Here is a 13,618-nt window from a genome sequence, read left to right on the forward strand (position 1 = left end):
TCTGGTGCGAACCGAACCGGGGGGGTGTTCGGCTCATCCCTACTGGGGACTATTATTGCACTCATTGATACCTATATTGGGGGTTGTTATTATACTCCATGACACCAATTTTGGGGGTGATTATTACATTCGTTGGCACCAATGATGGGGGGGTTATTTTTTTATCCACTGATACCAATGTTAAAGGTTATTATTACACTCAATGACACAAGTGTTGGGTACTATTATTGCATCCACTGATACCAATGCTGGGGGTGATTATTGGGCTCATTGACACCAATGTTGGGGGTTATTATTACACTCACACCTATGTTGTGGGTTATTATTACATCCACTGACACCAATGATGGGGGTTATTATTTCATCCACTGATACCAATGTTAAGGGTTTTTATTATTCTCAATATCACCAGTGCTGGGGGTTATTATTACACTACCACCAATATTGGGGGTTATTATTACACTCACTGACATCAATGATGGGGGTTATTATTGCATCTGCTGATACCAATGTTGAGGGTTAATATTGCACTCACTGACACCAGTGTCATGGACTAATATTGCATCTACTGAAAATAATTTTGAGGGTTATTATTACATTCAATGACACCAATGCTGGGGGTTATTATTACACTAATTGACACCAATGTGGAGGGTTAATTATCATAGTCACTGACACCAATGCTAGGGGTTATTATTGCTGCCACTGACACCAATGCTGGGGACTATTATTACTGCCACTGACACCAATGTTGGGGGTTATTATTACATTCATTGACACCAATGCTGTTGTTTTTTTTTTTTTTTACACACATCGACACCAATCCTTTGGGCTATTATTACACTCACAGACACCATTGTGGGGGGGGGGCTAATTATTGTAGTCACTGACACCAATGCTAGGGGTTATTGTTGCTGTCAATTACACCAGTGCTAAGGGTTAATATCACTTCCACTGACACCGATGCCGGGGATTATTGTTGTTGTTACTGTTCAGGTCAGTTTAGAGGTTTTCCAAAGGTGAGGTCATGTCACAGTCAGCCTTGGTGTGCCAACATTAAGTTCACATAGGTACTAGATGCAAAAGGTCACCCAGAGCCCATTGCATGCAGGCTTCATTCTCCTTGTGCTGTAAATGTTCTAATTGGGAAAAACCACTGCAATTGTTGGGATGGCAAGGCTCAAATAGTGCAAGCAAAGAAAGAGTAAATTTCATTCCACGAGCGATTTGACGATTTTCGGATCGTTAGTATGGTGCTTTTGACCATAACATTTTTGTCGTACATGAACTCAACGTCCAATTTTCGTTTAATTGGTACGGTTTTTGTACGAAAAAAAATCGTAAGAGAAAGACTACGCATGCTTAAAAACTAAAGAGCACAGACAAAACTATTCAACACATTATGTCACTTCTGAAGTTGTATTCTGTCGTACGAGAATTTTCGTATGGTGAGCAACCTCTTTACTTTTGACATTGAGACTAGCATGCAACAAAAAACGGACGAACAGTCGTCCGAAAATCTGATCGTATGTACAAAGCTTTAGACCCAATAATTATGGAAATTTTTACTAAGCTACTGGACGGGCGTTTAGCAGACACTGAAAAGTGCACCAAGCACTCTTTTTAACCTTTGAGCTTACTTTTTTTATAAAGTCAGTTGTGGTGGGGTGCAAAATTAGACATGTTATTGTCAGGTCTTAATGTGTCCAGATTTTTTAATTTTGCAATGATGGGAGATAGGCTAGTGGCAAGACATGCCAATATATGTACTGTATATATAGTGATATTCTTGGCTAGTGCTCAAGTGTATTAGCACTTTTCAGTGGGTTTATGCCAGCCAGGAACTAAGTTTCAGGGTTTGGTGGCCCACTTTTATTTAAAAAGAAAGAATACATTCCACGGAAAGGAAGGTTACCTTCACAGGGTTTCCTCGTCACTTAAAAATATGAAAATAAATGGTAAACAGTCTCCTGGCTCTCTCTTAGAACACCACTGCTCAGACTTAGACCTTTGGTATGGTCCCTCAAACCACCTCACAGAGCCGCTGTACTGTCATACAACTGTATCTTTCGCAACTCACTCTGCTCATTCGCATCACTCTTCTGCTCTGGCTCTCAAGCTTAGGGCCTCTCTGTCTGTTCCCTCACAGACTTCACTTGTAAAACGTAGACATGCACACTTTTGGCTGCTCCCCAGTAGCCTCATGGGGTCCTCGGGAGGGTGGAGTCCTGATCTGCTGTCAGGCCTTAGATTAGAAGGGTTGTGCACAAACACCCTGTTGGTCTCCGGCAAGACACCAGACACAGGACCAGATGCTTCTTCTCCCCCAAAGCTCTCTAAAGCCTCTGAACTCCAGACCCTGATCCGAGAGCAACAAAACCCTGAGAAAACCGAAACAGCAGTTTTCTCCACTCTGAACAGGTCTTCTGGACCCATTCACTCAGCATTTGTGAGAACTCTGTGCTCTTTATCACTGTAGTAGCCAAAGCTGGACCAATGTAGTTATGAAAAAAACTGCCATACCTGAAATTCCACTTTAAAGCAGAACTAAACCCATACATTTAAGTTTCAAACAACAATTACATTCCAGGTACGTGCCAGGAATGTAACTGTCACATTGCTTGTGCTCTCAACCAAACTGTCAAACCCTCAAATGTCTGGTATCATAACTGATCACAAGTGCAGGATCAAACAGAGGCCAAGATGGCGGCTTTCTTGGCTGAAAATAATAGGAGGGTTTAGTTCAGCTTTAAGTGTGAGGGTAGGAAACATCTAGTAGGAAACTAAGCTTACATATGCAATAATGATTTGAAGCTTTCAGAAGTAACATTTCTAAAATCTATATTATCCTCAGAAACTATGTATTTCCTGTGCACACTTATTCCTAGACATGTGCAGAACGGAAACATTTTCGGATCAATTTTGTTGCATTCGTAACTAAATCTATTTAATTTAGTTTTGTTCCATTTTGTTTATTTGTTTTCAGCCGGATTCAAATTTTTCCAATGGATTTGAATTATTAAAAAATTCAAATTGAAAATACAGAATTAATCCAAATACATAGTGAAGAATAGCCAGTTCTATTTTGTTTGAAATTTGAATTTCAAAAGATGGCTTTAATTCTATTCATAATTTAAATTTTGGAGATGGCTACATCTATGCTATTATTTTTCTATTCTTTTATTTTGTACTGTATTATATTCTGTTTAATTCTATTCTTTTCAAAATTTGAATTTTAGAAGACAGCTATATTCTTTCTATTTTATTGTATTCTATTGTAAATTAAATTTCAAATTTTGGAACATGGGTACAGTAGATTCTTTGTTTTAATCTATTATATTTTTTTATATGATATTCTATTCTATTCCTTTATTTTCTATTGTATTACATTTTTATATTCTATTCTTTTCAAAATTAGAATTTTGGAAGACAGCTATATTCTTTCTATTTTATTTTATTCTATTCTATCTGAAATTTGAATTTCGGAAGACGGCTATATTCTTTCTATTTTTTTTTATTCTGTTTTATTTGGAATTTGAATTTTGGAAACTGCTAAATTCTATTATATTCTATTCTATTTGAAATTTGAATGTCAGAAGATGGCTATATTCTACGTTATTCTATTCGAAACTCAAATTTCCAAATTTGAATTTCAGAAGATGGCTGTATTCTTTCTATTTTGTTCTATTTTAAATTTGAATTTCGACAACTGTATCCTTGCTATTTTATTATATTCTATTTGAATTTTGAAATTTGAATTTTGGAAGATGGATTTATTCTTTCAATTTTATTCTATTCTGTTTGATTTTTTAGCTAAGAACGAACCTGGTTCTAGATCTTGTGATTAGGAGACAGTCAAGATAAATTCTACATCACTAAGAAATGCATTGCCAGGATAACTTATTACTGATTTAGTAGGCCTTACTTTCAGAACAGCGACACACGTCTCCCCGACAGATGGGGTCATTCAAATTATTATCTGCGACTGTGTGGTAGAACTTAGTGCAGCGAGTTTCTGGAAAAGCAATGTAAATGACATTAGGCTGGAAGGCTTTATAGTGGACCTAGCACCACATATATTTTCAGTGACAAGTGCATGCATGATAAGTGATATGCAATGGAACATTTACAAGTATATATTACATTTAAAAGGAAATTACAGTAATTCTTTCAAACAATGCTTTAAGAGCTTAGGCACTTTACCATCATCTAACCTCCTTAACCTGTTAAGAGGTGCTAGCATTACATATTAGGTGGAGACAGGCGTGCCAAAGCTCTGACGCTTATAAAGTTTGTATTTTCAAACAAAGGAGGAACTTGGAGGTTGTGAAGTCAAAAACAGAGCAAAAATGTACTGACACCTTGTGGGGCACATACACTATATTACCAAAAGTATTGGGAAGCCTGCCTTTACACACAGATGAACTTTAATTGCATCCCAGTCTTAGTCCGTAGAGTTTAATTTTGAGTTGGCCCACCCTTTGCAGCTATAACAGCTTCAACTCTTCTAAGAAGGCTGTCCACAAGGTTTAGGAGTGTGTCTATGGGAATGTTTGACCATTCTTCCAAAAGCGCATTTGTGAGGTCAGGCACTGATGTTTGACGAGAAGACCTGGCTCGCAGTCATCATTTGTCCCAAAGCTGTTCTATCGGGTAGGACTCTGTGCAGGCCAGTCAAGTCGCTCAACTCCAAACTCGCTCATCCAAGTTGGGAGCATGAAATTGTCCAAAATGTCTTGGTATGCTGAAGTGTTAAGATTTCCCTTCACTGGAACTAAGGGGCCAAGCCCAACCCCTGAAAAACAAACCAACACCATAATCCCCCCACCATCAAATGATTTGGACCAGTGCACAAAGCAAGATCCATAAAGAAATAAATGAGTGAGTTTGGGATGGAGGAACTTAACAGGGCTGCACCTGGTCCTGACTTGAACCTGATATAACGCCTTTGGGATGCATTAGAACAAAGACTGCGAGGCCAGACCTTCTTGTCCACACCAGTGCCTGACCTCACAAATGCTCTTTTGGAAGAATGGTTAAACATTCACATAGACACACTCCTAAATCTTGTGGACAGCCTTCTTAGAAGAGTTGAAGCTGTTATAGCTGCAAAGGGTGGGCCAACTCAAAATTAAACTCTACGGACTAAGACTGGGATGCATTAAAGTTCATGTGTGTGTAAAGTCAGGGGACCCAATACTTTTGGTAATACAGTGTATTCTATTTTATGCATTTTTATAACAGGTTTGCTAAGAGCTGATTTTTCTTTGGATTATGATAGATACTTTTTTATTTCTGGAAGCTTACCTTTTGGTGAGTAATAATCATAGATAGTGACGGAACCAGGTTGTAGGAGACCCACTTCAAAGTACTGGTGAGCATTGAACTTCAGACATTTTTCCTTTGTATGCGAAATCTGAATGAAAGTTAGATGAGAGTTACATCTTTGCTGCTCCATATTTTGGTATTTCATATACATCGCAGAGTCTCCCTCCAATGGACATCAACTGGCTGACAAGTCAGGATCATTGAGAAAAAAGTACTGGGTTAAAAAAAAAAAGTCCCTTAGACAGATCGACATCACCTTCACTTACACACCACAGATGGAAGCTGGGAGTAAGGTAAGTATATCTTCTAATTTTTTTTTTGTTTTTATCTGCCAACTCCAGGCTAAATTACCTCTACAGTTCCTTTTTTTTTTGCCACAAGATGTTTTTTTTACCACAAGAACATTTGGGCTGAATGACCACCAGCATCAGTCAATCCAGAAGACTGAGGAAAGACTGAGTGCAGGGTGTCATGGAAATTCACATAAATCTTTTGTTATTTGGAAATTATGATGTATAGTCACAAATTTAAACAAATCCAAAATAAAACAAAATTTTAATTTCAATAGTCTTTGAATTGAATTTGAATCGTTTTCGACTCAAATTCAAATTAGAAATTCAAAAGAGAATAAATTAAAATAGAAAATAAAGGAAAAGAATACAAAAGAATATAATAAAATACAAAAGAATAGAATAGGAAATAAAATAATAGATATTAGAGTAAAACAGAACTAAATACAAATGAAAAGAATAGAAAAAAATAGAATAGAAAATAAAGGGATAGAATAGTTGTTAGTTGAAGCTTGCCCAGTTCTAGGGACAGCCAATCACATCCACATCCCAGTAGTTAAGTAGAGTCAAAGAAAATGGGTAGTAGTTCCCTACCATAAAAGGATTAGGATTTTCAGGGATATGAGGCTGTCACTGAGGTGAGCACACAGACACAACTTCTATACAAAAGTTAATTTTATTATAGTATAAACATCAATAAAACCATCATAAAAACACATTGATGTGCGATTAACATATGGCACATGGCCGGAAATACTTGTTCATAATCAACAAAGAATTTCTTGAGCATAGAGTTGGCCAACACGTTTTGCGGAGCTCAATTCCTGCTTCTTCACGGAAACTCACTATGCATCTAAGCTTTAAATTCAAAAAGATATAATTACGATCACACATATAGTTTTTTTTTCTTTCATTTTACAATGACAATTTACAAAAACAGAAAAAAATTCTACAAAAAATATTAATCAATATTGTGCTCACCAATTTTATCAAACAATGGCCGTGCATAATCTCCACCATTGAAAGAGGCAGGACTGGGCCCCAACCTTATATTCCATGGTGTCAGAACCTGTAGGAACAGTCTGGCAGACACTGGACCACACCTTGGACAGATAGACAATTTTGGCAGGTCTAGGATGTTAAAACACAGGAAACCTGTCTCAGCAATTTTAACTTTTACTGAAATAACATTCACACAGAATGTATATCCAGCCCACATAGACCTTTCTTTTATATCCATACTTGCTTGATATTTCTCCCTAACCTATATATATGGGGTATATATCAAAGACTCACCCACACATTAAGTGTAGGGGTATGGGGATACAAAGTGCTCAATCTCCAGTCCATCAGTGTATCTACAACCTATTCAATAGAATCATATAATTGGTATTGCCCCACATACATATCGGACGGAGACATGGTAGACCCAAAGCCACATATCCACATACCCCCGCCAAACAACCATGCCACTGGAGCAGGAGTCCAGCATCCCATTCATCCCAGCCATACCAACAACTCCTGAATCAAGACACCCACGTATATAACCCCCCCCCCAAAAGGAAACAACACACATATATGCATTGCCAAATAGCAACATGTCCCACAGCCAACATTCAAACCCCCAGCATGTGCCAACAAGGTGCCAGATGCAAGATAGCTAGCATCATCCACTTACAAATCCACACTAACATAACATCAAAGGTATCCATTGCTTCCAATGGAGCCCCCCCCCCCCACACACACATATCAATAGTGACCCCCACCAGGCATACAGGCACCCCAAGGCTCCCATATATCCTTCCAGGTTCCATTAGGGCCAGGCATCAGACACTCACAACCATGGAAATCTATATGGACTTACCAAGCCCAACCCCGCAATCGTTGAGCACCGTCAAGCGCCAATAGAGGCCACTAAGGATGTCAGCTGGACAATGTCCGACCGCCACTATCTTAAATATGGTCGTACCGGAAATGACTGGGACTCACACACCCCCCTGACGACACCTCCGGCATGGGCGCCCCTGTACGGCGCATGCGCAATGTCATCACCGCTCCTCCAGAATGTCAGAGACCTCCAAAGGAGTGGAAGAACCCGCACAGTGCCCTCATCCCGCTGAACAGGATATTACAGCGGGATGTAAACAAGGAGACCTGGAGGGGACTCCCCATTCAACAGAGGCGCCCGAATGTCTTCCAAAAGACTGGATCAGTCATATGATCAAGCCTCCACCAATGCTGGAGAATTATGAACACACATATAAAACACAGGAGGCGATGGATACCTTTGATGTTATGTAAGTGTGGATTTGTATGTGGATGATGCTAGCTATCTTGCATCTGGCCCCTTGTTGGCACGTGCTGTGGGTTTGAATGTTGGCTGTGGGACATGTTGCTATTTGGCAATGCATATGTGTGTGTGTTGTTTCCTTTTGGGGGGGGTTATGTATGTGGGTGTCTTGATTCAGGAGTTGTTGGTATAGCTAGGATGGATGGGAATGCTGGAATCCTTCTCCAGTGGCATGGTTGTGTGGTGGGGCTATGTGGATATGTGGCTCTGGGGATTTGGGTCTACCATGTCCCTGTTCGATATGTATGTGGGGCAATATCAAGAGGACTGGTGATTGAGCACTTTGTATCCCCATACCCCTACACTTAATATGTGTGGGTGAGTCTGTGATATATACCCCATATATATAGGTTAATGAGAAATGCCAAGCAAGTATGGATATAAAAGAAAGGTCTATGTGGGCTGGATGTACATTCTGTGTGAATGTTTTTTCAGTAAATGTTAAAATTGCTGAGACAGGTTTCCTGTGTTTTAACATCCTAAACCTGCCAAAATTGTCTATCTGTCCAAGGTGTGGTCCAGTGTCTGCCAAAGTGTTCCTACAGGTTCTGACACCATGGAATATAGGGTGGGGCCCAGTCCTGACTCTTTCAATGTTGGAGATCATGCACCGCCATTGTTTGATGAAATTGGTGAGCACATTATAGATGTAATATTTTTTTTAGAATATGTTTCTGTTTTTGCTTTTGTAAAATGAAAGAAAAAACTAGATGTGTGATCGTAATTATATCTTTTTGAATTCAAAGCTTAGATGCATAGTGAGTTACCCTGAAGAAGCGGGGATTGAGCTCCGCAAAACGTGTTGGCCAACTCTATGCTCAAGACATTCTTTGTTGATTATGAATAAGTATTTCAGGCCATGTGCCATATGTTAATCACACATCAATATGTTTTTATGATGGTTTTATTGATGTTTATACTATATAAAAATGAACTTTTGTATATAAGTTGTATCTGTGTGCTCACCTCAGTGACAGCCTCATATCCGTGAAAATCTTAATCCTTTTATGGGAGGGAACTCCTACCCATTTTCTTTGACTCTAAAGGGATAGAATTAGTAGAAAATAAAAGATTAGAATAGAAAATAAAAGAATAGCGTAAAGCAGCGCAAAATAGTATAGAAAATAAAGGAATAGAATAAAATAGAATAGAATACAATGAAAAAAGAATATAATAGAATAAAACAGAAAGAATATAACCATCTTCTGAAATTCGAATTTCAAATAGAATAAATTTCAATTCAAATAGAATAGAAATGAAAAGAATAGAGAAGAAGAATGGAATAGAAAAGAAAGGGAAAAATAGAATAGAAAAGAATATTATAGAATAGAAAAAAACAATAGAATATAATATAATAAAATAGAAAGAATATAACTTTCTTCTGAAATTCTAATTTCAAATAGAATAAATTCAAATTCAAATAGAATAGAAAATAATAGTAAAAATAGAATAGAATAGAAAAAAATAACAATTTCCCAAAACTTGGATAGAATAGATTCAAATTCAAACAAAATAGATTATAATTGAATAGAAAAGAATAGAAAGAATATAACCATTTCTCAAAAATCGAATAGAATACATTTGAATGCAAATAGAATAGAAACGACTACATTAGAATAGAATAGAATAGAAAAAAAAGTTTAGAAAAGAATAGAAAGAATATAACCATCTTCCGAATTTCAAACAGAATAAATATAAATTCGAGCATAATGAATTTGAATATGATAGAATAGAATTGAATAGAAAATAAATTTCGTATTTATCGGCGTATAACACGCACTTTTTTCCCCTAAAATCAGGGGGAAATCATAGGTGCATGTTATACGCCGATTCCCGCTGATTGTGAGGGGAGAGGAGCGAGCGCCGCTGATATACACATAGCCGAGTGTACTCAGCTAGGCTCGGCTCCTCTCGGCTCTACTCGCAGTCCCGCCCAGTCTCACCATTGGACCTGTGTTATGTCCATCATAGGAGCCGGGCCAAGGGGCGGGACTGCGAGAGGAGCCGAGAGGAGCCAAGCCTAGCTGAGTACACAGGACATCCAGCTCTGTGTATCTCGGCGGCGCTAATTTTAAACGTGCAAGGCTGCAATCAGACTGGGCAAGGCTGCAGATGGACACTGATCATTCTGCAATGATGGACAAGGCTGCAGATGGACACTGATAAGGCTGCATTGATGGGCATTTAAATGTAAGTTTTTTCCTTAAAATTCCCTCCTAAACTTGGGGTGCGTGTTATACGCTGATGAATATGTGATATAAGAAAAGAATAGTATAGAATAGAATAGAATAGAAAAAACAATAGAATACAATGGAATACAAAGAATATATCCATCTTCCAAAATTCAAATTTCAAATAGAATAAATTTGATTTTGAAATGGAATTCGAATAGAATTCGAATTTGAATTCGAATCGATTCAAATTTTCCAAATTTGAATGGATTGGAATTTGAATAAACAAAACAAATTCCGAAAACGAATTAAACAAATTTATGTAAATAACGAATCGAAGCGAAACAAAACAAATTTTTTTCGTTCTGCACATGTCTACCACAGCCAACGTCTACAAGTTAATGCTGTTCTCTGCTTTATCCAGGACTGCCCGAGCAAACTGAAGATGCAGAGGACCCACCTGACCAGAGAAAGGCAAAGAAAAAAAAATGTATATATCATACTATTAGTATGGGATGCTTTAGGGTTGGTTCACACCAAGAATCACACAGGAATGTGCTCCGCGTTCCTGTGCAATTCACATGCAGTTCAGTGCAGTGCGATTTGAGCCTATTCATTTTGACTTCTGTACCATGCAATCCGGTGCAGGGAAACGTGCCGGATCATTAACTTACCATTGACACCCCCTGCAGATCACAACTGCAATGTGTTTTGTATATGGTGTGGGAAACATGCATGGAATGAGGGTGGTGTGGATGGGCCCATAATGTAGAGATCTTCAATGGGGGAGGCATTATGCAGTAAGCGTATAATGCATTTTAGTGCCTGGTCCGCTCTAAGCAGGAAGCAGAACCTGCATATGTAATGAGCAATATGGCTGCTTGCGTACACATACACTATATTACCAAAAGTATTGGGACACCCGCCTTTACACGCGGATGAACTTTAACGGCATCCCAGTCTTAGTCCGTAGGGTTCAATATTGAGTTGGCCCACCCTTTGCAGCTATGACAGCTTCAACTCTTCTGGGAGGGCTGTCCACAAGGTTTAGGAGTGGGTCTATGGAAATGTTTGACCATTCTTCCAGAAGCACATTTGTGAGGTCAGGCACTGATGTTGGATGAGAAGGCCTGGCTCGCAGTCTCCACTCTAATTCATCCCAAAGGTGTTCTATTGGGTTGAGGTCAGGAATCTGTGCAGGTCAGTCAAGTTTCTGCACCCCAAAATTGCTCATTCATGTCTTAATGGACCTTGCTTTGTGCACTGGTGTGCAGTCATGTTGGAACAGGAAGGGACCATCCCCAAACTGTTCCCACAGTCGGAGGCATGAAATTGTCCAAAATGTCTTGGTATGCTGATGCCTTAAGAGTTCCCTTCACTGGAACTAAGGGCCCAACCCCTGAAAAACAACCCCACACCATAACCCCCCCTCCACCAAATGATTTGGACCAGTGCACAAAGCAATGTCCATAAAGACATAAATGAGCGAGTTTTGGTCAGAAGATCTTGACTGGCCTGCTGCACAGAGTCCTGACCTCAACCCGATAGAACACCTTCGGTATGAATTAGAGCGCAGACTGCGAGCCAGGCCTTCTTGTCCAACATCAGTGCCTGACCTCATAATTGCTCTTCTGGAAGAATGGTCAAACATTCCCATAGACACACTCCTAAACCTTGTGGACAGCCCTCCTAGAAGAGTTGAAGCTGTTATAGCTGCAAAGGGTGGGCCAACTCAATATTGAACCCTACGGACTAAGACTGGGATGCCATTAAAGTTCACATGCGTGTAACTTTTGACAATATAGTTAAAATTTGAATATAATACATAGAAAAAAAGGTTTTTAAAGAGTCGTAATCCATTCACATACATAAGGTAATAGATAGTAATTTCCCACATGGTCCAGTGGATGAAGTTCTGGCTTCATCTTACCTTGTCCAGGTATATGATGAGAGTGCCTTTATCATTTGCTCCCTTGTTGATCTCAAATTGTGAAATGTATCGGTCCACTCTATTTTGAAGCTGCGGTATGATAAACCATTCATTAGCAAACCGTTCAACAAATATCATTACAATCCGAATGGAAAAAAAAAAAAACTCTTGATGTGCTTCTAAGGTAAACCTGAAATGTCATCTAATTGGACGAGACAGTATATGACATCACTCCCCAGGAAATAGATCACCAAAAAGGTAAGGGACCATGGCAATGATGGAATATGCCAGCACAATGACTATGGCCATGTGTCTTCACTGGAAGCCTATGTGACAATGGAGGAAAACAATTAAGGGCAGACTATCACAGGAAGTGCCTGAACAAAGACCCTCATGGCAGGATGACCAGGTATTTTTTTAATGTAAGCTACAAATTTAAAAATATTGACAATGGAAATCAAAGCCTAAATTTAGTCAAAAAAAAAATCAGCACAAGGGACATTATTTGCTATTATTCTGGTGTGGCCTTGTGCTGCTGGCTGCTGCATTTTTTGGAATCCTCCTCCATCGTTCCCCTTTTACCTCCACCGCTGTAATCTTTCGGTACGGCCGGGGCAATTGGAGCAAACGGACCCGTAACATGTTCATATCAAGAGTGCCTGACTATGCCGCCTTTTCCTGCCCCTTCCTCCATTCATAGAAGCTGTACTATAACTTTTGTGAATTAAAAATAGTCTATGAATAGAGGAAGGACTGATGAAGGAAAGGTCCACCTCCTCCACTCATAGATCGAGTTTTATTCATAGAAGCTAAAGTATGGTTTTTATGAAGGATTCTACATGATTCAACATAGAAAAGTGAAGTATGAGGATCTATTCTTTGAGTGGTTCCCACCGATCCATGATAATTCTACATGGAAGAATAAAGGATGGAGATTTGTATCCCTGTGCAGTTCCTCTGATCCCTAGTGATTCCACATAAGTAAAGAATTGGAATTTGTCCTCAATTAAAAAATGAATTATTACATTGTGAAATTTGTTTGTAATTATTCATGTAGGCCACTTGTCCTAAACAGGGGCTACTAGCCTAAATTTCGTTTTTGGCTGGGTGGTAGTCAGCCTAGATTAATTGTGTAGTTCTTCACTTGGTCTTCCCTAAACTCAGCGGGGTTGTGAATTCTCACTGTCCTCGGTAGATGTCACTGCTGTCACTTGCCATAGTATGAGATTTCATAAACAAGACTGAATTATGAATATTTATATTTCTTTCAGCCAAAACAGTAGGAGGTTTAGGCCACTGGTGCATGCTGGGAGTGGATATAAATATTTGGGCCAGGCCATGTGCTCTTCCTCTGGGTTGAGGGTACAGTGGGGGTTAATATTGCTGACAGAAACGGAGAACGGGGACACACAGCGCAACTGGTACACACAGAATCTGGTGAAGCTGTGCATAGTAACCAATCAGCTTCTATCTTCCGCTTATTCAGTTAAGCTTTGACAATAAAACGGATTGGTTGCTATGCAGAGCTGCACTAAATTCTATGTGCACC

At 39.1% G+C, this 13,618-nt stretch overlaps 1 protein-coding gene and 1 long non-coding RNA gene across 2 annotated transcripts in view; both read right to left on the minus strand.

The window, feature by feature from the left end:
* LOC141133437 (complement C3-like) overlaps positions 1-13,618 on the minus strand; it is a 363,837-nt gene that overhangs the window by 20,274 nt on the left and 329,945 nt on the right. Inside the window, exons 34-36 of the mRNA XM_073622825.1 lie at positions 12,070-12,159; positions 5,308-5,416; positions 3,926-4,015 (exon numbers count right to left, since the gene is read on the minus strand). Of these exons, the coding sequence (XP_073478926.1) occupies positions 3,926-4,015; positions 5,308-5,416; positions 12,070-12,159 (289 nt within the window). The remainder of the gene's footprint in view (positions 1-3,925; positions 4,016-5,307; positions 5,417-12,069; positions 12,160-13,618) is intronic.
* Positions 5,423-9,271, minus strand: LOC141133443 (uncharacterized). The gene is made up of 3 exons (XR_012243078.1): positions 8,935-9,271; positions 6,600-6,749; positions 5,423-6,476 (listed from the first exon to the last, which is right to left on the minus strand). It is a non-coding gene; the product is annotated as an uncharacterized lncRNA (long non-coding RNA).

Source organism: Aquarana catesbeiana, linkage group LG03 (genome assembly GCF_042186555.1).
Source record: "Aquarana catesbeiana isolate 2022-GZ linkage group LG03, ASM4218655v1, whole genome shotgun sequence".
Classification (NCBI taxonomy): domain Eukaryota; kingdom Metazoa; phylum Chordata; class Amphibia; order Anura; family Ranidae; genus Aquarana; species Aquarana catesbeiana.